Below are 24794 nucleotides of genomic sequence, written 5' to 3' on the forward strand. Positions count from 1 at the left end.
CCCCAGGCTTCAACTCTATTCACGCCGCCGGCTGCTCTGCGTTCCTGACAGCCAGCGCCTGCTCCACGCTCTTGCGGCCCTCGACCACATCCTTCACGATGGGTAGAGCTCCCGCAAAGGTCCTGTTCATCCCATTTTGTCAATACAATGTCCCTTCAGGATCGCAACCTGTGGGCGTACCTGAATAAAATATGCGGTATCCCTTCCTTCTTACAATACTCAGCTAGATCATTCTCGCCTTCCGGCTTATCGTTCTTTGCAAATAATACATCCGCATGTTTCGCTGCCGACATGTCTATTCAACGCCAACAACACCATCAGCAATTGTTGGACACCAAGGAACCCACAACGCCCACCTGAGACCCCGTCTCCAAAGAACAACAACGTCGGCCGGTGTGGAAGATCACGATACGGCAAAATCGCCTGCGACTTGTCGTGTCCAAATCCACTGCATACAATCGCGCCACTTTCAGCCCCGCTCCTTCCCCAGGTGGAGCGTTAATTTGGCTCTGTTGCGACTTACCTTTCTGGGTGGCGATAAACAATGTGCCACGATCCGTCTGCATCGAAACGGACGTCGTTGGAAATGATATCGATCCGAGCTGCATCTTCATCTCCTATCAAATTCGACAGGACCGCACGAATGAGAGGTTCCATCCCACTAAACGAGGACAAGGTTAGAGATCACCCAGGGGTGGATCGAGTGGAGCGAACCTAGAGACGATGATAAACGGTACATTGTTGGTCTTGCACCACTCGAAGAACTCTTTGAAGCCAGTGTCGAGCTTGATATCTGCCAAGTCGTCTAGTAACCAAACTCCAGCCTATCTTCAGCCTCTGACTCACTCTTTTTCAAGAGTTCCTTGCACTCGTCGAATGGCATATGTACACTTTCAAGCATCTCCCTGAACGAGTCGCTGCAAGAGGAAATTATGGGTGATTGATCTACGTCAAGAATGGGTCTGACATACCGGAAAGTGATGTTCCCAAGCAACACCTCCTTGTTCGACGCTCGTCTAGATACGCTCAATCCCTACCCCAACCAGATAAATCCAGGCTCACCGCTTGTCATATCCAAACCCAACATTATCCGTCAAATCTGCCCCAAAACAGAATCAGCTCTAACGCACTATCCTCGATCAAAACGAACGCGCTACGCACAATCATTAGAATCAAAGTTAGTAATAGTACCATCCCTACACCCACAATCAGGTTCATTTCAGCACGCCGATACCTGAAAACTTACCAGTCGCTGAGAATCACAAATTTGGCATCCTTGTGCAGAGCTGGATAAGGAAGGGCAGATGGACCAGACATGGAGACAGAAAAAAATTCTTCTATAGTCTATGGATGTGGGAGAGATTGAAGACTGAGACGCGAGGGCGCGTTTGCCTAATCGGCATATATGAGAAAACCCTGGATTATGTTATTCGACAGTGTCACGGGGAATGATGTCATAAAGGCCGAAACATGCATGTACTCATTGTATGCGCAAGCTTGACCTGCGGGCGAATGAAAAATATGTTGTTTAAACTCCTTTGCGGCTTTGGTTTGAATAAGTGCTAGGAGAAATACAAGATCGTTCAATTATCGGATCAGAGTTCCTGGTCATAAGTTACTTGCATAGCACCACCAAGGAATTTACTGAGACAACTCGTTCGTGGCATATTCGTTGTGCTAAAAATCAAGGTTCCTACCTCATAGAACTTCACACGACAGGAATCAGATACCACCTGTATTGTTTAGTCGCCCCGTACACGCCCTGCCCAGCTGTTGGCTCTGAATCCAACTGGATTGTTGTCCTCGACTTGCCCTGGATCCCAGTCACTAGATGGATGAAGAGCATACTTTCTCACTTCACTAGATGCATCAAGGAACAAAATTCTGTTTTCGTCATTCATTGCCAACGCTCCGCCATCTTGAGAAATATAAAGGATTTGAGGCGAATGCCGTTGTGAACCACCGTGCGTCACGAATTTGTTGTCTGGTAGCCATCGAACAGTTGTGACGCTGAGGCCGTATTAGGGCTAGAAATGAGCAAAGTGTACTAGGGAATTAATCATACACCAATTTTCTGCCTGTTGTTTAACTCCAGACTCTTTGCGTTTAGGAATCTTCTTCATATTCCCCTAGCATGCTTTTCTTTTAAGCAGTCAAGTTCTTCCTTAATGAGCCTTCCGGATTGTACATGTAGCCTTAGAAGTATATTACTTTCGATTGAGTCCGTTTATTCATACTCAATTGCACAGCCTTTCCAAGGCGAAAATGCTGCTTCATTTCGTCGCAAACGACCTCGAGGTCCCCTTGCAGATTTGCGTGTTCTTCCTGATCGTTTACTACTTCCTATGAGAAAATAAGCGTAGCAGAAATGTACATCATTATAACGCCACACACCTCGTAGACATCTATACAGCCTACAAGCTCATTTGCTGCTACCTTAAGAGGCCCAAAGGCACCAGTGATTTGGTATAACACTCTTGGAATAACATCGAGATCCGTCCAAGTTTTCCGGGGGGCTCCCTGGCCTAAGGACGAATTAACGGCACTGATTCGGAAGCAGGCAGAGGCGAGGTTCCCCGTTCCGCTGGCAATTGAGCTCAAGAAGGATGTTGCAGGCACGAAGGCCAGAGATGAGGCCAATGGCAAGTCCCATGTTGATCCAGTGCTGGTAGGAGCTGCAATTTCACTAGTTTTGGACTGTCCCGACCCATCAGCACTTTTGTTAGAGATTTTGTACGATTTAAATCCTCGACTCAGTCTTTCGGAAACATGATTTTGGATGTATTATTGACCAAGCGGATGTGGCCTTGGCGCTTGACGACTAACAGCTAGCTGAGCCGCAGCAACCAATCCAGACCCGGGCTGGTGTTCTCGAACAAAATTAGTATCCACTAACTCTATGAAGTAGTTCTGGTGTTCAAATCCCTTCGTGAATTAATGCCTAAAAAAGCGAGATAGTCACTCGAACGAACAAAATGGTGCTGCCACTGTGGCTTTAACATCGGGCACAATGGATCTGTGTAAAAAAAAATGCGTTTGTATTTCCTTCCGATATAGTAAATCAATCTACCTATAGCTGGCACTGTTAGCTGAATTAATTAGCACCGCGCCAAGTCTCAATATCCTTCACAGACTTTATAATAAATTTCCGGTTAGACCTTCAAGACATTCCGGTTACATTAGTCAAGTGTGCAAGCCCTAGGGACAATAACGGCTGTCATGAAATAAGTTGTCTTCATTTATTCATATGCACTTTCATCATATATCAATTTAAAGCGCAGATATTCGCAGTAACCTGAAACCAAATATTGCCACGATTCGACTATCGAAGAACCATAGCCAGCTAGCTTCTTGGATTCTTCATGGGCGAGCATACTAAAAACGGACACAATAGTATAACGATCGAGTAAGGCCCTGGGTCACGTGGAAAGCTACTGGGAAGTATATCGTACCCTGAGGAACGTGCATACATCCAAGGCCAAAGGTATTTATTAGCGGCTTGCATACATCGCAAGTACCTAGGACTCGCTAAGCCGTCCGAAGATTGCAAGTGTTGGTGCAATCTTTTGCGACTTCTTGGCATTCAAAGTTCGGACCGTACGGACCGGCTGTCTCAGCCATTCTCGAAGGATCGAATCAAATCGCTGATCATGGGTCTAACAAGCACGAGAACAATAAAAGGGGCGCTTGCTGTGGTATTTCTTGCTTTCACGTACTCCTACATATCGACTACCACCACCCCACTCACCAGATCAACAATGGCCGCTTCCATCCCTAAAGTCAAGCTCAACAACGGTGTTGAGATCCCTGCTCTCGGCCTCGGTGAGTCGCAAAATAAATGATGGCGCTGATCGAGTGTGTCTCTAAGTGCTATGTGGATAGGTACGTGGCAGTCCAAGCCTGAGGAAGTTACCAATGCCGTCAATCACGCATTGAAGAGCGGCTACAGGCACATCGATTGTGCATTTGTAAGTCGTTTGGGATTAAATAATTTGTTGCTCTTTATTGATCACGATATCGCACATAGGCCTACGGAAACGAAGCTCAAGTTGGCGAGGGTATCAAGAAATCTGGCGTTCCTCGTTCAGAGATCTTCATTACTACTAAGGTCTGGTCGACCTACCACCGCCGCGTTAGGGAATCACTCGAGGAGTCGCTAAAGAACCTTGGTACCGACTACGTCGATCGTGCGTATTTAAATTATGCAACCAATTAGCAATAACTTACGATTCAACAGTTCTGCTTATGCACTGGCCTGTTCCGCTCAACCCCAATGGCAACCATCCTCTTTTCCCACCTTGGAGGACGGCACTCGCGATGTTGATAAGGAATGGCACATCTCCAAGACCTGGCACAACTCGAGGAGCTCCTTGAAGAGGGCAAAGTCAAGGCAATCGGTGTTTCCAACTGCTCCGAGCTCAAGCTCAACGAGATTCTCCCCACCGCAAAGGTCGCCCGGCTGTAACCAGGTCGAACTTCACCCTTACAACCCTCAGCTGGAGCTTGCCAAGTTCTGCAAGTCCAAGGAATTGTTATGCAAGCTTACTCCCCTTGGGATCGACCGGCAGCCCTCTCCTCAAGGACGATGTTGTGGTAGAGATTGCACAAAAGCACAACTCGACTCCAGTAGCGGTAAGCATTTTGAATTTGAATTCAGTTTCGAGAGCGCCTAAATATTCATCCTTTCCAATCTTGATGCAGGTGCTAACCGGATATCATAGTGAGTTACCCACTCCCATTCTACTCCTTGATTTGACCTGACCGGATATTTTAATCTAGTCGCCAAGGGGCACGTTGTTTTGCCTAAATCTGTCACCCCTGAGCGTATCGAGTCGAATCTCAAGTACGCGGAACTTGACACTTCGGATGTCGAGAAGCTCGACTCGCTTGCTGCGTCTGGAAAGCAACAACGTTTCGTCAAGCCTGCATGGCGTAAGTTCTTCACCGGTGTTTTTCTCAAAAGGCTTAGACTTATTCCATTGCTCCACCAGCGATCGTCCTCGGCTTCCCCGACTGGAAGTAATCAGGTCTGGATTGGATATTTTGGGAGGCTCGGGTAGACACATTTGTACTTAGTAATATTGAATTTTAAAGCACGCTTACATTCAATCGACATTTCGCTATATGCGCAATAGACATACCACTAACTCTCAAAATGTGATCAGCACACCTTCGCTTCCACGAACATTGACCTTCCCCGCATTTAGTCGCTCCACAACCTCAGTCCCCACCGGCACCCCAGCCGAGTATGACTGGCCTGCCCAAGTCACCCGGCCCGAATCCTTGCTCTCCACTCCAGGCGAGGTCATCCGTTTAACCTTAGCGGCGGGACTGCCTCTCCTTAGATATTTACTAACATCCACGGTAACGGTCAAGCCTCGTCCGCAGCAACATTCTGTCTTCGCAGAGACATGTTGAGAATTATATGCGCGCGATGCCATCGGTACGTGAGCTAGGATCCCAGATCGCATATACTGCCAGCGTCGACGGAAGAGAAGAATCCGAATCAAGGCGAGACGAGACCTCCCGGACTTTCCGACGGCTTCTGCAATAAGGAGGTACGCAACGTACGATGGCGAAGCGCGAGGCGCCCCGTACCGCTCGCTTTGCACAGGGTACCACAAATCATACCAGGAGAACCCGGGACTACGTGAAAGTTCATTATTAATATACTCGCATTGATGCTTTGAGCTCATACCTGTTTGCCTGTTGTGAGGATGGAGCACAAGTGTGCACCTTGGTGCATATACAAACGCGACACGTTTAACGAGGCAGCGTACAGTATGGCTGCAATTTTATCAGCGTCAATCAAACCTGCACCAAATGAACCAGGTCAGAAGGATCTTACTGTCTGAGAGCCACATTGCTTGCCCAAACGTATCTGACACATTCTGTTTGCCGGAACACGAGATGGAACTGTATTCGCCTGCAAACAAGGTTAATCCACTCCAATCTAGACCCGCATGACAGCCTTACTCACCAATGACAAACTCCTTCCCCACCCCCCGTGCTGCTGCGATCTGGGGTTTCCACAAATCGAGGTACGCGGTAATGTTGTCATGATTCACAAGGGCCTCAAGCGTTGCTTTGGCGTTCCGGGCGGGGTCACACGTGGAATATTGATATCTATAAACTTAGGTGAGCTGAGTCGTGTAACCAGTGTGAGAGTGTAAAAATTACGTGTGTTGATCGAATAGTTTGATAACGCCAGTTTTGTCAATTCCTTGGTTGATGGTTGAGACAGTTGTCATTGGAGCCTGGCTTCATTATGAGTATGTTCCTGGGCGGCTGATAACGCTGTTCTTACCGAACTCGTGGGGTCTTCAGCAAACCCATTCTATACAAATTGATGAGAAGTGGTTCTTTCTAGATTGATATTAGACTTACAGCCTGGAAGATACCAGCTGGGAGATTGAGCGCTTTGGTTAGGGTGGAAGTCCAATTCTAAACACGGAAATTAGATCGACAAGGGAAACAAATCAAATCACATAAGTTTACCAGAAATTTCGCGGTGAATACAGCCGAGGTCCATCCTGCATAGTGGTCTGGCTCATTCCCGAGCTGTATTGCGAATATCCTATCCCATCCAAGGTACTTGATTCCTGCCTCAATCTGATTTTGGGCAATCGTAACCGAGTCATTACCCAAATTTACGTCGAGAATAAACCGGGATGTATTGGGGAATACGAGATAGGATTCGAAGTATGCAGGCCCGCTTCGAGACATATTAGTATGTGTTGAGTAATGAGAGCCCAAACGTACTAAGTTGTTCTCCATATCCCTTGAGACTGGCAACTACACTGAGATAAATTGATTCGCAAAACTGACATATGCTTACTGGACTTAGACTAGATCGAGTGCCGGAGCATTTGGGTCAAATATCGAACTATCTACGGTAATACCTCCGGGGCGATATCCGGCCCAAGTCCCGGTACGCTCGACCAACCTATTCATAAGATTTCGCGTCAATCATTTGGGTGAGTTTTGTTACCCCCGAAAGTTGGAAGATACGAAAATTCGATCGAAAATGAAGCCAGTCGACGATCGAGGATTTGAGATGCAGTTGACAGTGGAGAAGCCGGGATTGCAGGAAGGCTGATACTGGCTGCCGCTGCGACACCAGTGAGTGATAATATCGTCGTTTTTCTCATGTCGAAACCCTTCAGGATTCCCTCGCGCCTGTAGACCTGTTTATAGTCATTGGTGTTTCCTCCATTAGGTTCGGATGTCGAAGGCGAAGAACAGAAGCCGCCACACACATCGCATCGGGTACATCCCAATAGGAGCTATGAGCTATGGGTATAGAATTCGACTTGCTCAGTTCATTATCACTACCTCCATACAGAAAAGTTATTGACTAAATATGGATGCAGGGCGACTAACATGATCTACACTGCATCTAGATAGGCGCCTGGCGCCTAGTTCATCTTAGCGCCCGAAATGCTGCGGCCCAATCCCTCTTTTTATCCAAACCATCCGCCTCTCCCTCCGGGCGGGCCGGACACACATATGACGTATGCCACGCCCGCCTGATCACCCGGCAATGTCCGTCGGCTCGTTCAGCCGGTTTTCATCTTTTTTTAGTATTCGCGCGAACGCTAGTATCCCGCTCTATCCCAGGGAGTATTCGTCCTCAGCTCATCATGTTCGAAATTTCATTCGAACGAGTAGTTTATTTTCCCACTCCACATTAGTGCATGTCTACACACTCTATCTTCCCCTGTCTACCGTATGTCAACATTGAAAGTTTGTACGTACGTGAGCATTCTTGAATCCTTCCAACTAGTCATTTCATCGGACGAGCGAGACCGGCCTGGACTGACATCCTAGATCCCATGCGAATCGTCCAACACGTGTCCTAAAACGAGGGTGCCTATGACTTCAACTATTCCTTTTCCTCTCAAGGAATTGTGCACATTTTGCAATTTCTAGTGAGAGTAAACGTTGATGGAATAGTTGAATTGTCACGAGAAGGTTATAGTCACCTTCTCTATACGTACGCATCTTAGGCTAGAAAGTTTAAAGTAAGGAATAAACCCAGTAGCTTATTCGAATCCCTGGATTCCTTACGAAGTCAAGTTCGTGTCGATCGAAAGGATTGCTGTTGAAGAATTCACTCAACCCTATGGACTTTGAGCAAGCACAAGGGCGCATACACCAAGCTAGGAAGTATACTGAGCGGCCGTACGACATTTCACACCAAACCTGCCGAACCTAAACTTTGGGAGATTCCTCGTTTCCTACAATACAATACATTACATGTACTCGAGGCCCGATATATAAAGTAATCCGCAAACAGATATTAGCTCCCGCTCTTACCGACCCATCCAACCCTAGCACAAAAATGTCAATCGTTTATTCACCAACATGAAATAGCCGGAACTTACGCCATCAACAACCAGGAGCTCGCCAGAAACGTATAAACTTGCCGAGCTCGCAAGAAATACTGTTGGTCCTGCAAAATCTTTGGGTTCTCCCCAACGCCCTGCGGGAATTCGCTCTGAGATTTGACGAAGGCGGTTAGGATCGGCTAGCAACTTCTCGTTCCTGTGACGCGATGAGTAAGTCCGCACATCGTTTAATTAGCGGGTAATATGAGTCCAGATTCAAGGACTGATTCGCATATTGGATGCAATGGTTCAAATGGGGGAAATGTACGAATGGGGATCGAGGCAAATAGGAGCCCAGAGATGGCACTCACATATCTGTAGCAATGTACCCGGGGCATATCGCATTCACTTGCACATTATGTTTACTCCATTCGTTGCTAAGTGCCTTCGTAAGTTGTCCTAGACCACCTTTGGCAGCCGCGTATGCCGGGACGGTGATCCCACCCTGCATGCATCCCGTTTCAAAACAGAACATCGACGAATAGATTGGCGACAAACCTGATAGCACATTAGTGACCCAAAGTTGATAATCTTCCCTCGTCCTTTCGGAACCATGTGTCTCCCAGCTGCCTGCGATAAGAGCCATACTGCTTTGAGGTTCACATTGATCACCTGTATGGATAGTTGAGTTTCCCAGGTGCGACACGGTCGGGAACCGAGCACGGAGCTCCAAATGAGAAGATCTGGGGTACTTGTCGCCCATCCAAAATTTTACTACCACCCAGCCCATCGAGCTTCTGGAGCTCGATATCTAGAGCTACACAGGTACGCACCTCATCCCAATATGATTCGGGAAACTCCACAGCCGGCGCACGGCGTTGAATCCCCCCGCAGTTAACCATGATGTGGATCTGACCACCCATGAGTTCAAGGGCGCGATCGAAGACGGTCTTGACAGCCTCGAGGTCTGAGAGATCACAGACGGCAATATCGGCACGTCGACCTAGGGCCCGAATAGCATCACGTGTAGTAGTGTTAGACTCGTCGCGTTGAATGAGGCATATATCTGCGCCTGTGAGATGAGGAACGCGTGTTAGTTGGAGCGAGACTCATGTCAACGAGCGGGCATGCTTGACAGGGTCTTCGCACTGGACTCGATGGACACCTGATCGGCGAGGGCAGGAAAACACACGTGCACCGAAAATGAAAGTAAAATTGGATTCTAACCTGCTTCGGCGAGAGCGATCGCACATGCAGCACCGATACCTGTACGTACAACAAAGTAAGATATCGTACGAATGGAATAATAAGGCTTAATTGTACCCCGTGTGCCACCTGTAACAATAGCTGTCTGTCCAACTAGTGAAAACAACTGAAAAGAGGGAGCCGACGGAGTTTTGGCCGTCGCGGGTGTCGATTCAGTGGACATCGTGGTGGCAGAAGCAAAGATGAGGTATGCGTGATGTGCAATACCAACGGCGGATTTATATATGCAATCAACCGACGGCACATGTCCCGACTGGGGCGCATATACCGACGGACTGTGGCTCAATGGCCACATTTCGGATATCGGACCGGATGAAATACAAATTCAGCAGGCGGTGAACAAATGAGATGCGCGTCGACTCACCGCGCTCGACGCCAAAGTTTGTCGGAATGTCGAGGAAATGCAGTTTGACAACTATTTGTTTGCGTCGTGTAGACCGGATATCGCTCCGAAGAGATTCGACGGCGATTAGACAAGCTGGATCACCGTTGGATCTGGGGTGCGACCCGGTGCACTGGACGCAGAAATCTCGCACGCGTGATGGAGCTGACCGGGCCGGGCTCCCGAAGCTCCTCAATCGCGCTCAACACAAACGAATATAAATCTGGTCTAATTCGATGAACCAACCAACCGACATCACCATAATTCCTAACGACATGTCTCCTTCTGTTATCACTCTCGAACCTGCTTGCGTCCTATATGGCGCCAAGGACATGCGCGTCGAGCAGCGTACTATTAAAGCTCCTAAGGAGGGCGAGGCTCAGGTTCAAGTTGTTGCAACTGGTCTTTGCGGCAGCGATTGTGAGTACCTGTGGCACTTTTTTCGGAACCGAGTCTGATTTTTCGTATTCTCAGTACACTACTATGTCCACGGCCGTAACGGTGACTTCGTGCTCCAGAGCCCCCTTGTGCTTGGCCACGAAGCGGCTGGTATTGTCACCGCGGTCGGCTATGGTGTTACATCGGTCAAAGTCGGCCAACGAGTCGCCATTGAGGCCGGTGTTTATTGTAAAGAGTGCAGGTATTGCCTCAGCGGACGATACAATCTATGCCAAAATATGCGCTTTTGCAGCAGCGCCAAAACTTTCCCTCACCTTGACGGCACACTCCAGGGACGAATGAACCACCCAGCAGATCTGCTCCACCCGTAAGCTCCGAATTTTCTTCCGTTCCTGCGCGCTTGTTAGCTTACGCCTAGTGCGTCATCCTATTAGGCTCCCTGACGGTTGCACATTTGAGCAAGGTGCATTGGCCGAGCCACTCTCCGTCGTGCTGCACGCCAACCGACGGGCTCAGCTCCGTGCCGGCCAATCGGTCCTTGTACTCGGAGCCGGTGCTGTTGGGCTCTTGGCTTGTGCGCTAGCTAAAGCCGCTGGCGCCTCACGAGTGACTGCTATCGACATTGACCAAGGCCGCCTCGACTTTGCCCGCTCTATTGGATTTGCTACGGACGTCTACCCCCTTTCCAGAGGAGAGCGCCCACGCACATCAGAAGAGGGTCTGAAAAAAGCAAAGCAAACTGCGATTGACGCCCTTGATGACCTCGCCGAGCCCGAAGGCTATGACGTTGTTTTTGAGTGCACCGGCGTTGAGAGCTGCATCCAAATGGGCATCTTTGTGAGTCTAATTTTACCCCGCCCCCGGAGCATTTCCGTCGATCAGTGGCTGTGCTCACCTGCAAAAATCTGTGTTTAGATGGCCCGAGCCGGTGGAAAGCTTTCGTTAGTTGGTATGGGTACGCCCAATCCGACGATCCCTCTCTCTGCCGCGGCGCTGCGCGAGGTTGATATCATCGGGGTCTTCCGATACGCCAATACCTACCCTGAGGCTCTCGAGCTCCTTGGTAGTGGCAAGCTCGTGGGAGTAGAGCACATGGTCACACAGAGGTTCCCCCTCGAAGAGGCCGGCAAGGCATTTGAGCTCCTCATGCAAGGAAAAGATAAAAACGGCGGACTTGTTGTCAAAGTTATGGTTGGTACCGGCGAGCAATAAATGCGGCCCCTTTCAGTTTTGGGTTATACCTCTTTGGGACTCTGGAGTTAAGGCTTCCTACTTCTTCCACATGTGTACGATTATACCTTTGATTTTTGTATTTCTGTTCCTCATCAATAACATTCTACATTGGTTAGAACCACTCAATATGCTTCCAGCTCTGGTCGGTATTTGAGTCCGCCTTGCTTCCTTACCTCGTCGAGGACTTGCATGAGTGCTAAGCTGTCCTCGAGCCTGTACTCGTCGGCTTCGATTTTTCCCTCGCGCAGCGCACGGGCTACCGCATCTGCTTGGAAGAACAGGCCTTTACCGGGAATGGGGAACTCTTTTGTCTCTGTCGATGCGGGGCTTGCCTTTGTTTTGTAGATTTCGAGTGTGTATGATTCGGGTCGGTGAGGTGACCAAGGTATCGTCAATTGTCCCTATAAAAAAGCCCGCCATTGAGCTTCTCGATAATTGTCTCAGGCAAAAACACTTGCCTTTTCTCCCTGAATCAGTACGCCCCGCCCGGGTGGAGTGCGCATATTTAGTGCACATGAAATCACAGCAGTTGCTCTGGACTTCTTAAAGACCAAGCTTGCGTTTGTTTGTTCATCTGCGACTTCATGTACACCCTTCGCCTCGTCGACTTCCTGCATGACCATCTGTGCCACTACCTCGGGCAACTCCCTTTCTTTTCCTCCCTCATACAAGGCCAGCATAACCCATGTAAGTGGGTACACTCCAATCGCCAATAGAGCGCCTCCACCCACGAGAGGGTCTCTGATACCATGTTTGGGTAGGTTGGCGGCAAAGTCGAGTGAAAGATCTGAAGTAACGCGATAGATCTTTCCCAAGACATGCTGCACATGCAAGAGTGAATGGATGTGAGATGTGATTGGGAAGTATCGTGTCCAGAGGGCTTCAGCCAGGAAGGTGGTATTATTTTTAGATAGCGATATTAAGGCAGCAGTTTGTGCAGCGTTTATGGTGACTTTTAACCAGGGTTAGATACAACAAAAACGGCAAGATCCGGGTACTTACATGATTTCTATCAGACAAGTTCTCGTTAGGTTTATAATTTGTATGTTAGATAATCGGTGTATTACCCACCTCGCAGAGGACTGGCTTCTTTGCCTCCAGGCATGTTTTGACGTTTGTATAGTGTGCAGAAGTAATACTTGCAATATAAACTACATCCACTTCAGGATCATTCACGAGTTCTGCAACGGAATCATATGCTACCGCCGTCGAACTCTCTGGGCACAGTCAGATTTTGGAAGCAGGCACAGGTATCATGCATACCTCCGATGACACTTTTAATAAACTGATTCGCCCTCCCTACACCAGAGCTTGACGATACGGCATGCACGACGTGTCTGATGTCGTTTACACCTCGAGTTGAAGGGTCAAGCAAAAGGTCCTCGACGAACTGTTTTGCCATGTTCCCCTACACTCATCACAGTCAATAGCATCAAATCAAAAGAAGCACCTTATTGCTTACGGTTGCGACGATCCCCCAGCGGAGAGTATATATTCCACTGGTTTTCGACATAATCAAAGAAAAGCGTGATCGTTGGACAAGACAGACGGATTTGAAATTGTGACTGGGCGGCTTGTATGATAGCAGCGCCTAGTGTTCGGGACCAAAAACTACTCGTACTCAATATATATGCGCACAAATTCAGCCGTAGCCATTTAAATTTGCAGAAAAATTATAATTATGTGGATAAGGAATTATATCTAAAATGCTACTTCCGGTTTTAAGCCGCCCTTTGGGCTTTAGCTACGGGTATAGCACAGTTGGTACGCCTTCTATCTCGTGGGATGATGTATCAATGAGTCCAAAACGTACCTCAGTAATCCTGAGCATCATTAACTATATTCTACCGGCGCGTTTCTTAGTATGCAGGAAGCATGGAGACAAGAATATTATGAATGGAAAGGAAGGGTATCTTTTCACTCCATAACTAGGAAAAAGAGTAAAAAAGCGAAAAGTAAAGACAGTCGCATGTAAGGAACTAAAACAGAGTATCAAAGAAAGAAAAATAGACAGATGGGTCTGTATCAATAGAGAAAGATGCTCTCTCTATGAATATATGAATTCAGTCCGACTCGAGAAGGCCTAGGATTAGTGCAAACCACTCTCCCCGCTCTGGACACACAGAATTAGTTGGTCTCATCCCCCATCTGATTTACTCACTTCCTACCAATCCACCCTAAATCATAAACTCTGTACTTTAGCACGCCCGTGTGCAAAGAGGACAAAGTTTCTAAGGGTTCTACACGGACGTTACCGGGGTCGAAGACCAAGTTCCCCCCCCCCCCCAGGCGAAGGGCTTAGCGATTATGAATACGAAGTTTAATCTTAATAGGTAGTTATCTCGTTTAATTCTGTGAGAATGTGTATGTACAAAAGAGGCAAATTCATTTATTCATTTAACAAGCTCATCGCTTCCAGTCTTCAGACTAACGAACGACACATAAACCTTCTACTCTAAGTCTAATGCAGCCTATTTACCGTGGTCGCGTCGTTTAGCCTCGCCGCAGACAGCACGGGTCGGAGATGCCCGCCGAGGCAGGTGCGGTTCACGACTAACCGATGGAGCTGCACGTCTAACACAGCGGCATTTGATTCACGGGAGCGTGAGCAAGACTTTGTTTCGGTCCAGATCCATTCGATATGGGTAATGTGGTCATTGCACACGATATAGCACGAAGATTGAAGGGGCGGAGAGGTGTCACCTCTGCATCTTGGAAAAGTTTCCGTGATTTTTTTAGGAGTAGGACAACTTGGTACGATTGTCTAACCTCTCCGAGCTCAATTGAGGCTGGTCAATGTATGCAGGATGACGGCTGTGCCAGACACGGAGCTTACCGGATTAATCATGATCATTCAGATTTCCCACGGGCTTATATTGGCTACGAGCTTTACTTGGTGTCCTCGAATTCCGGCGGTGGTTAACCATGTCTACGAAACGCCCTACTCCCCGTGTATTTCTCATAAGACATGTGAGCCTTGAACACGGTGGATGACTATTACTCGGACAGTAATCGATACTACTCATTAGGGCGAAACGGAATGGTCGCTGAACGGAAGACATGTGAGTGTTCTGTTTTGATACATGCACCAGAACGAGAGTTCTTATGGTTTCCATGTTAGACTGGACGTACAGATATTCCTCTCACAGACAGAGGTGTGTCTCAAATCAGTAGCCGAGCCGGCAAGGCGATCGGACCGGGCAGTACGTCCAAGTTTACCCAACACATCGTCTTTGGCCCAACCCCTGAAATGTTACAGAACTCATTGATCCAGCCCATATCGAATACGCATTCATTTCTCCGCGCCAACGCGCCTCAAAGACATTTGAGCTCTTATTTGCTAGTACGCCCGACGGACCTCCAGCCCACGAATTAACCGAGGAGTGCCGAGAATGGGACTACGGCGAGTACGAGGGACTGAAGCCGGCCGAGATCCAGGAAGTCAAGCCTGGGTTCTTGATTTGGCGTGATGGGTGAGTACGAAAGGAGAAACAGAACCCATGGGCGGTGAAAGTAATAACGTTCCTGTGCAGGTGTCCAAGCGGCGAGTCTCCTGAGGAAATAACTGCGCGGATTGACGGTGTATGTTGACTCTACTCATGTCCGACCCGTTCAATAATCAGTTTCATCAATAGGTTATCGAGAAGGTCCGTACCATACATAAGAAATACTTTGAGGAGGGTATCGGAAAGCGAGACGTGGTTATTGTCGCTCATGGTCCGTTCTCGGCTCGCAGTTGGCCATGGTTTTGGACAAAGGATTCTGACTAATCAGCAACTTAGGACATTTCTCGCGCGTTTTCATTACGAGATGGTTACGCCTAGAATTGATGCTAGGTAGGTCCCCTGGTACGCTGGTTTGAGTAAGATTATCGACATTCGCTAGGAACGAGATGGATGGTTGAGCCGGCCGGAGTTGCCGTGCTCACGTACCAGCACAGAAATATGGAAGAGCCAAGCTTGTTCGGACTAAATTTCTTCACTGAACTAGAGTAGCACAAACATCATTACATTAATACCACAAGCGCAAAACTAAAACATAATCCAACATCAATGACAATATCCTTCATTTGTGGACACCCAAGATTCTATATATGTCGCTTTCGGGAGTTCACGAGAAGAGACAGGGAGATATTACATTGTGCTGGGGGAATATGGGTACCGCGTATAGAGAAACAAGGGACGAAGACGTGGGTTGAGACAGGTCAGAAATAAAACAAGCGTGGCCAGGATACAGAAACAGTGAGGGCCGGGAGATAGTCGGCCCGACGATCGTCATCAACACATGAGAGTTGCTCGTTGTATCTCTAGCAGTTGCATGCGTCCTTTCCCTTGGCTACATCCTGGCCGAGTTGCACACCGTCTGAGCGTTGTCCCGCGGTACCACGGTTGGCTCCACCTTGTCCGCGGCTAGATAAGATATGTTCAATGGGGATCTTTTTGGCTAATGAAGGAACCGGGTCCAAGGGGTCAGAAGATGCCAATTTTCCAGAACCATGTGTGCGCACCGATCTCAGTGAATATCTCCGCGATGCCCTCGCCTGTCTTGGCGCTAGTCTCAAAGAACAACAAACCGGCCTCGGTAGCATACGCCTGAGCCTCATCCTTTGGCACTTTCCTTAAATTCTCGGATTCTCCAGTGCCCTCTCCTGGGGTAGCAGTGGCATCGTCCGCCTCATCTTCATCATCTCCTGTTGCAGGGGTGACAGGGGTGGTGGGGACTGCGGGTGCTACAAGGTCGACTTTGTTGCCAGCAAGAGCAATGACGATGTTGGGACTGGCCTGTCTTTGCAATTCCTTGACCCAGGTCTTTGCCTTTTCAAGCGTAGCCTCCTTGGTCACATCATAGACTACGACCGCAGCCTGCGCGTTACGGTAATACATAGGGGCGAGTGAATGGAAGCGCTCCTGGCCGGCAGTGTCCCAAATTTCGTATCGCAATACACGATCCTCGAGTCTGCACTTTTGGGTGAGAAAAGCGGCTCCAATCGTCGGTTCTTTGTTAGCCTGGAACTCGTCATTGACCTAGAGGGTGGTTGTGTTTCCAATGAGTGTAGTTTAGTGGTGGCCGCATATCGACTTACGAATCGCATGACTATCGACGATTTGCCAACAGCAGACTCGCCTGCGGTGGCCAAGGTGTCAGCGTGCATTCCCGCCACAAGGAAGGACCGATAAGATTTGCCCGGGGATCACAGCGTGGGGGATCCATAACCACACGGCATATCTCAGCGGCCATCATACTCACCAAGCAACACAAGTTTAACCTGGATCGGCTTGTCGTTGGCACCCGCAGATTCTGTAACGTCGGCCATCGTCTGAAATTTAGTGGTACGGATAAATGCGGTCTACTTTATACGGAAGTATAGGGTTCCCGAAAATAATACACCGAAAAATGCTGGTCTACTGTAGGGGTTTGAAAGTCGTGATAATCGGGCGTGGAGGGATGATGTAGGTGGCCTTGCACAGCTCACCTCGTCACATAGCTTCCAAGCGCCAGGTCCGCGGATCCAATCAGAGCTCAACGCAAAAATAATATCCGCTTGAATCTACACGACAAACAAAGCACAAATGAAGAACAGACAAAATATACGCATAACTGAGCAACACAATCAGTTTGAAGTGTTAATGTTGGCACCAGGTCCGTAGAATGAAGAGATGCCATCCCAATCCACGTCTAGCCCGTCCTCGAGCTCTACCTCCTTACCATCTTGAAACATTGGGGGAGATACAATCGTTTGTTCCGGATCATACGCCCTTTGGCGAATGGATTGTCCCACTTTACGATAAAATTCGCGGACATTGTCCCAACCAACAAAGAGCCCCTCCTCGAGTTCTACCAGTCGCCCATGTGCAAACATCTCCGGAGGATGATCCTGGTCAACGCCTGCGGCCTCCACGTTTTGTGGTTCCGAAGGATCCTCGGGTTCGGTACTCGGAGCAGGATCCTCAGAGTCGGTATCAATCATAGTGGCCTCGGAGCCGCTACCTACCGTTGATGGCGAAGCTATGTCCACGACATCTCTCTTGCCCTTGGGTTTATTCATGATTGCCGCAGGTTGATCATAAAACCAGAACGGCTTCTTGTCATAGTTACGGTTGACCGACTTGAGGTAGTTTGTGTATTTGCGGCGAGGGTCTCCATATACGGCCGCAACCGCAGCGACATGGGGTAAGGCCTCTTCCACACGCTCGTTTCCAGGATCAAGAGATATGATGTAGTCGACTGCTGTTTGAATGGTCGCGCCGTATTTGGTCCTGGTGCTCCAATAGTTGATTCCAATATAATCGCCGAGCTTGGCGTTTGTCTGAAACAGGACTTAGACGCACAGAGAGTTGAATATCATTTTTTACACTTACAATCATCGCCTCCAAGTTAAAGCACCTGTAATGAAACGGTCGTGTACGGACGGCTTCGAGTGGCTTTGATGGTCGCGTGAGCATATATGACATTCTATAGGCTGCACCACGTCAAACTTGCCTGTTCTCCAGAAGCAACAATTTGGTCTTGAAATTGATTATCAAAGTACGACTGTAATACTTGTTTTGCACCAACAATATCCCCGCTCAAGATCTTCATTGCCGCGATCTGATTGGGATAGAAAGATCCATGATTGCTATCAAGACGTAAGGTTGCATACATAAATTTAGGCCTTATGACTCACTTTGCGGCACGCTCTGCCTTCTTACCCATGGCACTGGCCTCGACCCATCGAACGTATTGAGTCGCCCAAACCTTCATCCTGTCGTCACGATCTTGAGTCCAGTAAGAGCTTTGGGTCTCCCGAAGCACGAGAATCGCGTTCACTACCTTAACCAGAGAGCGCATGTCCAGGATACCCATGTATGATCCAGCCTGTGTCCCAGGGGGTCCTCTGATGACTTGCCCGAATTCTACCTTGGGGTTCATCTTGCTTTTGTTGTCCAAGAAGAACGTGTTAATAAAATCCGCCACGGACTTTTCGTGTGATTGGGCTCCAGAAGCGGCGGCAGCGATTGCATTCCAAAGTACGGACTGGCTCACTTGACCGATGTATGCCGAGCTCTTGATGTCTCGAGTATCAGGATTAACCTTTCCATCGCGGGATTTGTAAGGACATGAGGACCAGGCTTTACTCAGTGTTAGTGAAATAAAATAAAATAAAATAAAACAAGGGAGGAAATACTTGCTGGACTGAGGAGGCATGCTTTTCGTCGGAGACGGGGTACAAGACTTGGTTTTTGTAGGCCCAGGCGCTCTCAGAGGCGATTCTTCTGGGTAACTTGATGATGCTGTAGACCCAGTAGTCAACCCAAGGGGCCCCGGTAGGGTTGCTATCGAGGTGTGCGCCAAATTTGCCGGAACCTCGAGACGATTTGAGCCAGTAGCTTTGAGAGGCAAATCGCGCACGACTCGTTGGTGATTATGGTTATCTTCGCCTGATCTGGTAGACTTGGGCCCTATGATGCTCGTCTCTGTTGACTTCTCCAAGCCCGCAGAGAATCCATTTTCGGAGGAAAGTGTTTCGGTAAACTTGTCGACTTCGTCCTTGATATACTCTAGCCCTTCCAAAATACGAGTAGAGGTCACATCACTGGTCGCCAGTTCTTGCTTCTCGGTCCCAAGAAAGAGGTCGAAGATGTCGCCCATCATATCCAAAAGCCCCAAACCAAGACTAGAATTGGGGGCCACACGGAATGGATCATCGTAATCCACATGGCGCTTGATCCTTTCGAATAAGGATCCAGATCCATTGTGCGGCTTGGATGCTCCAGCCAAGTCGTCCGGCGATTGTCCTTGGGAACTCTGAGGGTGTACTTGCTGGTCCCGAGCATCTGGGTCTACTGGCCCATTGGTATTAGTTCTCGCTTTCCCGCACCAGTTACAATTAGGCCAGTGACTAGATGAGGTATTAATGGCGATAGCCTTAAAGTCATAAGAGACACGAACTATGGTGCCCAGCTTAGATAGTCGCGAGGGTCGCCACTTGATGCTCGAACTTGACTGTTCGTTATAGCTGCATTGCGCCAGTTCCATTAGACACTCATAAGCTCTGGGAAAGCGTTACGCACTCCATGGTCCTCGCTTAGCTGAATTTTTACCGTCACGGATAATTCTATCTCTTGCGCTGCGAGTCTTTTCATCGTTCTTGGCCGTGACTACATATTTCGGATTGACAAAATCATTTGGGTCGCCTAGTAGTTTGCGGTCAAGTAACATAGATCGAAGATAGCATAGAACGCTTACCAACAGAACTACCAGCAAGGACAAGGATAGTGACCAATATCAGAGTCTTTTGGCTACTCATCGTAATATGGTGGATTGGATGAGGCGGGCTTTGGAGTCGGGACCAGCCTAAGGTAGAGCAAATTTATAGGGGCTCAAGAGCTCGTGTTTCCTGTTTGTATCCTTTTATTCGTTCCATAGAGTTCTTTAAATAGTTTTTGTTAGACAGGGGCCATTGCAATAGGGGTAGTGCAGCAATTTCTAAAACATAGCTGACCAATCCCGGCGTCTGTTGTCATCCCCGTAGCTAGTTTGCCCCGAACCATGACCACACCGGTCATCCCAATGTCACCAGCACAACCTGTCGAGGCAGCGACTCACACCGAGGAGGCAGATTTTTACCACTTGCACAGACAAGTAATGGAAGAGCGAGTGGAAAAGGATGGAAATCTCAAAAGACAGCTACAAAGTATGTGAGCAGATTTAAATTTTCTGTGGCGCCCGACCCATGGGAATGTATGCGTAGGCGATCCCACATGCAAGCAGGAGTAAGGGCCAAGTCATGGGAGGCGAGGATGCGTAAGACTGCTGCCGAGACGGCTGTGAAAAGACTTCACAAGGAAATGATTGAGGAAAAGGCGGCAGAAGCTGCAAGGTAAGAGGTTTGTCACAGCCGATATAAAGGGTCTGACCAGTTCCCTGAGAGTAGGCGACGAGAAGTTTCGCAGGAGCGTAAGAGGGTACGAGCAGAAAAGGCACGTCTTGAAGAATTGGCTGCGAAGGTATGTAAATTTGAAAAGCTCCTTAATTATACTAGCCTGATATCGGACAAGATGAGTGCAAAAAAGGCGGAGCGATTACGAAAGAGAGCAGGCCGGAGCAAGAAAGTGAACGGATAGACTCTCGCTCAGATGACGCATTTTTGTATATTTTCGTATCATTTGTTATGGACCATTCTATGAATAGACAGCGCTTTGTTAAGAATATAGTACTGGTACATGTATTAGCTCGTTAGATGGTCCATGATGTATCGATTTCTCCTTCCTTGATGAATGGTTTGTCAATCCCCGAAACCACAGAGTCGCAAAGTGGGCAGCTCCCTGCGAGAACATTATCCAGCTCGGCCCTCAAAGATTCGATTCTTGAGCCAGTTTCCCCTTCATTAGCATGATTATGATTAATCCCAATAGCACCGCCAATGGCTTTCCCACGATCACCCCATACACCTACGGCTGTGGCAAGCGCGTCTGGCACAATCAAGTCTCGTAGTTTGTCGCTTGCTGTGACCATCACGCTCCCCATGGTCGCAGCAGCCGTAAGTGGGTTCAGAGCACGAGTAAGACTGCCGTTGACACCTCCAGTAGCGAAGGTGGCGGAAAGCAGCGTCCGTTGTGCTTGAGTCGAAGCTCGGGACGCTTGGGGAGTTGATGGCGGCACAGGTGCAACTGGGGCAGATATTACAGGCTGCCCATTTGTTTCTTGACTCGACGCCAATTTGACTAGCTCAGTTTGAAGTGCAACTATGCGCCGCAACTGAACCGCAGATAATGATTCTTTCGCCTGCGTGGCTACGTATGAGTAAATAGTCGAAAAATGTTGAAAATACTCACTAGTCCAATCAAGCAGTCCGCGTGGAATGTGTGCTGACAGGGGAAAGCATAAAACTGGCGTAACAGGAGAGGTGCTTGACATTGAGTACACCTTTCACCCTGTTCTATGATCACAAATCTGTTCTTCAATTGGGATATATCTCGAGAGACCGCAGCGGCAGACTCCATTGCGCCATCCATGTCTTGCTTGAGCTCGACTATCCGAGCGCTGTAATCTTCCAGGGCATTGCAGATATCGTCCTTGAAATCGTCGATCACAACGAAATCAGGGAAGAACGGCAAAATATCTTCTATCTTTAACAATTCGGTGTTCGAAAGGAATTGCATAGCACTGAAAAAGTAAATTTCTAAGATGCCTTCGAAATATAAGCACTGAATTAACCTACGTTTTGATATCCTTCTTATCCTCTACCACGTATCGTGCAACTTTGAGCCAAAGTTTCTTCCGGAGTTGAATATCATCTTCGGGCATGTTGGCTGTAATCTGAGCCAGTTCAAGGTCGCCCTTTTCCAGGGCCAGTGAAACGCTCTCTTCGTACAATCCCATTTTAGCATAGATGTGAACGCATGGCTGTATGCGTCCATTTGTACGGCAGATACGAAGAGCGTAATCGAGATCATAGTAAGGCCTGCTACTGATCGGGTCGCTTGGCGCTGTAGTCAAGAAGCGCAGGAGTGGCCCATCATCATTATTTGCTGCAAGGAATGTTACTATTAGATTGTGTATTGTGGGAGTAGTGTTTCCTTGTTCGAAGACGAGGTGATTCAAGTATCGCACGGAATGATTCTGTTGAAGGGGATTTACTGGTCGGTGTTGCTGCTGAAGCAGCGCTGGTATGAGACGAATGGGATCTAATGCGGGACGTCGTGTCCATGCGTCAACTGTTTCTTTAGGAGCTGATCTTATCATGGCCGAAGCGAAGCGGTAGTAGAGCTCAAGGTCCGGCTTCGAGGCTATGTCAATATGAAGGACTTTTCGATAAATTAGCTCACGCACCTGGCGATGTAAAACATCGATGGCTTTAACCCATTCCTCTTCAGACACCCAGTGCTCAATAATTCGTTCGAAATCACCAGTTACACCAGCAAAATCAAGAAAGACATCTGTACGTCCATGACCACGGATCAAGTCATATGTTGTTTTGCGGTCGAGATTGGCCTAAAAAGGCCGTAAGTTACGTAGTAACAAAGTAAAGTTCATGCAAACCTTGTATGTCTCAAAGAACTCTTGAAGTTCTTCTTCTAAATGAATTTGCTCTGCTTGCAAGTTGCTCACATCGTTGGATGCAGATGAAGATGCGATCAAATCATCAAGTTCGTTACACTTGCTAAGGTAGAACTCTATGAGCCAAGTTGCGAGCATAGCTCTTTGGGTAACATCCTACGACCAATGCTCAGATCAAAGCACTTCATGCCTTGGCTCTACTCACCGTCTTGCGAGTAGTGGCAAGTCGCGACCTAAGGAAATATCGCAAGGCGTCTCGCTCACCGACATCCACGAATTTCAAAGCAACTTCTTCGAATGGAGCTGATACAGATTGAGAGTAAGATTGGGCAGCCTGGATGAACTGGCCTTGATTAAAAAAGGCGGCGCCCTGTGCTGCTAGTACAGTATCTCTATGCCTTGGTAACTGTTTGACGTCAACCAGATAGCAAGACCTATACTTCGTGTAGCATACCTTTGCAAATTTGAGAGCAAGCGCGTAATCGGCCTTATCAAGGTAAATCTTCCAAACATCGCGCTCCTCGTCAACCCTAACGACCTCGTAGAGTCCATTGGTCGAGTAGATCCACAATGTGCGATTTATCGGATCAGACACTATGCCTAGTAACCTTTCTGCGCGGCGCTGACCAATAGATGAAAGTGTGCTCGGATCCAAGAAGGAACGACTTACTAAAGAAATCGCCTCATCATAAATTAAACTGTCATCCAAGCGCGAATACCCCATCACTCGATCGCTCAGTAGCAAGAGAAAGTGGAATTCGGTCAGGACAACGCCCAGTGGGAAATTGTTCCCACCGGGACTCCGAGAACTTCCATCAGCTAATGATGTAGGGTATGGGAGCAATGACGACGTATCAAGAAAATCTTGAGATGACAGGTCCCCAGCCAGTTGGCGTGCTGTCGCAAGCGTCGCATGGAACAACCCTCTGGAGGTCAACCATGCTAACCGTTTCCCAGGGGCCCCGCCTGCGTGCTCTGGAGAATAAAACTGTAGTGTGGAATACTGGAGTCCCCCAGATAGTTCCATATACTCTTAATGACGTGTGAATAGGAATAATACAGCGTCATAATCCAATAAACTCACTGGCGGGTGTGTCCCTGTTGTAAGACGCAAATAGAGTCTCAAATACTCGAGACCCATCGGTATCCGCTTTGCCACCAACAGGTCCAACTAATTGATAAAGACGGGAGGCTGTTGCAATTACCACAACGGCACGCGAAGGATCATCCTTTAGTCTCTCGAACTTGATACCACAGACGGATTGTTTGTCAGGAAGTGTATAGACTGCTTGAACATAACGATCCGGGGACTTGAAGAATTCTTCCGCAGGAGATATAAGGGCCTCGTATATAGTCCCATTTCGACCTCCTAACAGGATTTCGTGTGTACTAGGACCAGAATGCGAGGATGCACCAGAGTAAGGGAAGAGCTTTTCATCATTCCATGCCACAGCCTCGATAACCATCTTTAGTCGACCAAGCTGCTTTGATTTCTTCCATCCTTCGTAGAGATAGTAGTTATCACCTTGAGCAGTTGTAATCAAGAGGTGCTTTCCACTTGGGTCTAGGAACATCTTGTGCACAGTAGCCTCCTGCGGTTTCTTGCCGAGAGAGAGTTCGCCAATATAATCCTGCATCGCCATATCAATTCTGTGGAGATTGTTATTATTGAAGCATATTATTAGAATATTGTTGGAGACGACTAGATTGGTAATTTGAGCGGGAGGCGTATACTGGACGGGTGCAAGTCTGAATATAGGTTCTTCGTCGGGTGTGCCCTGTAGAAAGTCGGGTTACTGAACCCAAATATGCGTGCTGGGAGGTTCACTTGCCTTTAAGTTTATGGCGATCTGTTCATCCACACGAGTGGCTATGGGAGTCTCCAGGCCACCCGCGGCTGTAGTATTCGGTTCGAACCCTTCATAGTGTAGCTGAGGAAGAGCGCGAGTTTTTGGCGATGTTACCACACCAGGCCTTCCGGAATGTTCTACATCTTATTTCAGTGGGTTAATATCCGCAACAGTGATTCAAAAAAACGGTTTACATTCGTCAAACATGGTAGACGAAACGGAGGTTTGGCTGGGTGTGACAACTGAAGCGCCGTTATTGGATGACCTCAGCAATATCGGGTAAACAATGAATAA

General features: G+C 48.2%; 13 protein-coding genes across 13 annotated transcripts; 5 read left to right on the plus strand and 8 right to left on the minus strand.

Annotated features, from left to right (window-relative positions):
• Nucleotides 1–19: 19 nt before the first annotated feature.
• Nucleotides 20–1317, minus strand: RhiXN_00270 (haloacid dehalogenase; the record flags this gene model as incomplete). Its single annotated transcript, XM_043320089.1, has 10 exons — nucleotides 20–122; nucleotides 181–295; nucleotides 357–481; nucleotides 524–661; nucleotides 715–793; nucleotides 847–917; nucleotides 972–1016; nucleotides 1063–1099; nucleotides 1162–1196; nucleotides 1247–1317. The coding sequence occupies 10 exons, from the start codon at nucleotides 1315–1317 to the stop codon at nucleotides 20–22; spliced, it is 819 nt and encodes a 272-aa protein (XP_043179101.1).
• Nucleotides 1318–1742: 425 nt separating this feature from the next.
• On the minus strand, nucleotides 1743–2123 carry RhiXN_00271 (uncharacterized protein; the record flags this gene model as incomplete). Its single annotated transcript, XM_043320090.1, has 2 exons — nucleotides 1743–2010; nucleotides 2068–2123. The coding sequence occupies 2 exons, from the start codon at nucleotides 2121–2123 to the stop codon at nucleotides 1743–1745; spliced, it is 324 nt and encodes a 107-aa protein (XP_043179102.1).
• A 142-nt stretch (nucleotides 2124–2265) lies between these two features.
• Nucleotides 2266–2773, plus strand: RhiXN_00272 (uncharacterized protein; the record flags this gene model as incomplete). Its single annotated transcript, XM_043320091.1, has 2 exons — nucleotides 2266–2331; nucleotides 2402–2773. 2 exons carry the CDS (start codon nucleotides 2266–2268, stop codon nucleotides 2771–2773), a joined length of 438 nt encoding a protein of 145 aa, XP_043179103.1.
• A 985-nt stretch (nucleotides 2774–3758) lies between these two features.
• Nucleotides 3759–5023, plus strand: RhiXN_00273 (aldo/keto reductase family protein; the record flags this gene model as incomplete). Its single annotated transcript, XM_043320092.1, has 8 exons — nucleotides 3759–3822; nucleotides 3883–3968; nucleotides 4028–4191; nucleotides 4238–4519; nucleotides 4569–4632; nucleotides 4702–4720; nucleotides 4780–4932; nucleotides 4992–5023. 8 exons carry the CDS (start codon nucleotides 3759–3761, stop codon nucleotides 5021–5023), a joined length of 864 nt encoding a protein of 287 aa, XP_043179104.1.
• A 127-nt stretch (nucleotides 5024–5150) lies between these two features.
• On the minus strand, nucleotides 5151–6726 carry RhiXN_00274 (glycoside hydrolase family 79 protein; the record flags this gene model as incomplete). The annotated part of the gene is made up of 8 exons (XM_043320093.1): nucleotides 5151–5698; nucleotides 5755–5787; nucleotides 5849–5926; nucleotides 5981–6126; nucleotides 6181–6257; nucleotides 6308–6337; nucleotides 6388–6444; nucleotides 6499–6726. The coding sequence occupies 8 exons, from the start codon at nucleotides 6724–6726 to the stop codon at nucleotides 5151–5153; spliced, it is 1197 nt and encodes a 398-aa protein (XP_043179105.1).
• Nucleotides 6727–6843: 117 nt separating this feature from the next.
• RhiXN_00275 (Enoyl-(Acyl carrier protein) reductase) lies at nucleotides 6844–9891 on the minus strand (the record flags this gene model as incomplete). The annotated part of the gene is made up of 9 exons (XM_043320094.1): nucleotides 6844–6946; nucleotides 7012–7179; nucleotides 8320–8333; nucleotides 8388–8547; nucleotides 8702–8835; nucleotides 8889–9002; nucleotides 9164–9402; nucleotides 9558–9596; nucleotides 9654–9891. 9 exons carry the CDS (start codon nucleotides 9889–9891, stop codon nucleotides 6844–6846), a joined length of 1209 nt encoding a protein of 402 aa, XP_043179106.1.
• A 362-nt stretch (nucleotides 9892–10253) lies between these two features.
• Nucleotides 10254–11589, plus strand: RhiXN_00276 (Zinc-binding dehydrogenase; the record flags this gene model as incomplete). The annotated part of the gene is made up of 5 exons (XM_043320095.1): nucleotides 10254–10398; nucleotides 10453–10618; nucleotides 10670–10744; nucleotides 10812–11214; nucleotides 11293–11589. 5 exons carry the CDS (start codon nucleotides 10254–10256, stop codon nucleotides 11587–11589), a joined length of 1086 nt encoding a protein of 361 aa, XP_043179107.1.
• Nucleotides 11590–11732: 143 nt separating this feature from the next.
• RhiXN_00277 (oxidoreductase family, NAD-binding rossmann fold protein) lies at nucleotides 11733–13123 on the minus strand (the record flags this gene model as incomplete). Its single annotated transcript, XM_043320096.1, has 6 exons — nucleotides 11733–12011; nucleotides 12135–12562; nucleotides 12613–12619; nucleotides 12682–12827; nucleotides 12874–13018; nucleotides 13073–13123. The coding sequence occupies 6 exons, from the start codon at nucleotides 13121–13123 to the stop codon at nucleotides 11733–11735; spliced, it is 1056 nt and encodes a 351-aa protein (XP_043179108.1).
• A 1412-nt stretch (nucleotides 13124–14535) lies between these two features.
• RhiXN_00278 (histidine phosphatase family containing protein) lies at nucleotides 14536–15380 on the plus strand (the record flags this gene model as incomplete). The annotated part of the gene is made up of 6 exons (XM_043320097.1): nucleotides 14536–14580; nucleotides 14640–14672; nucleotides 14732–14813; nucleotides 14870–15083; nucleotides 15144–15192; nucleotides 15246–15380. 6 exons carry the CDS (start codon nucleotides 14536–14538, stop codon nucleotides 15378–15380), a joined length of 558 nt encoding a protein of 185 aa, XP_043179109.1.
• Nucleotides 15381–15916: 536 nt separating this feature from the next.
• Nucleotides 15917–16924, minus strand: RhiXN_00279 (Ras-related protein Rab-5B; the record flags this gene model as incomplete). Its single annotated transcript, XM_043320098.1, has 4 exons — nucleotides 15917–16053; nucleotides 16118–16634; nucleotides 16694–16734; nucleotides 16858–16924. The coding sequence occupies 4 exons, from the start codon at nucleotides 16922–16924 to the stop codon at nucleotides 15917–15919; spliced, it is 762 nt and encodes a 253-aa protein (XP_043179110.1).
• Nucleotides 16925–17221: 297 nt separating this feature from the next.
• On the minus strand, nucleotides 17222–19897 carry RhiXN_00280 (alginate lyase; the record flags this gene model as incomplete). The annotated part of the gene is made up of 7 exons (XM_043320099.1): nucleotides 17222–17917; nucleotides 17970–17994; nucleotides 18077–18226; nucleotides 18275–19489; nucleotides 19540–19606; nucleotides 19662–19784; nucleotides 19837–19897. The coding sequence occupies 7 exons, from the start codon at nucleotides 19895–19897 to the stop codon at nucleotides 17222–17224; spliced, it is 2337 nt and encodes a 778-aa protein (XP_043179111.1).
• A 242-nt stretch (nucleotides 19898–20139) lies between these two features.
• Nucleotides 20140–20714, plus strand: RhiXN_00281 (Cgr1 domain-containing protein; the record flags this gene model as incomplete). The annotated part of the gene is made up of 4 exons (XM_043320100.1): nucleotides 20140–20288; nucleotides 20342–20470; nucleotides 20525–20597; nucleotides 20649–20714. The coding sequence occupies 4 exons, from the start codon at nucleotides 20140–20142 to the stop codon at nucleotides 20712–20714; spliced, it is 417 nt and encodes a 138-aa protein (XP_043179112.1).
• Nucleotides 20715–20826: 112 nt separating this feature from the next.
• Nucleotides 20827–24293, minus strand: RhiXN_00282 (vacuolar protein sorting-associated protein 18; the record flags this gene model as incomplete). Its single annotated transcript, XM_043320101.1, has 9 exons — nucleotides 20827–21375; nucleotides 21426–21756; nucleotides 21812–22371; nucleotides 22423–22584; nucleotides 22633–22806; nucleotides 22856–23056; nucleotides 23105–23272; nucleotides 23321–23682; nucleotides 23735–24293. 9 exons carry the CDS (start codon nucleotides 24291–24293, stop codon nucleotides 20827–20829), a joined length of 3066 nt encoding a protein of 1021 aa, XP_043179113.1.
• Nucleotides 24294–24794: the final 501 nt, after the last annotated feature.

Source organism: Rhizoctonia solani, chromosome 4 (genome assembly GCF_016906535.1).
Source record: "Rhizoctonia solani chromosome 4, complete sequence".
In the NCBI taxonomy this organism is placed as follows: Eukaryota; Fungi; Basidiomycota; class Agaricomycetes; order Cantharellales; family Ceratobasidiaceae; genus Rhizoctonia; species Rhizoctonia solani.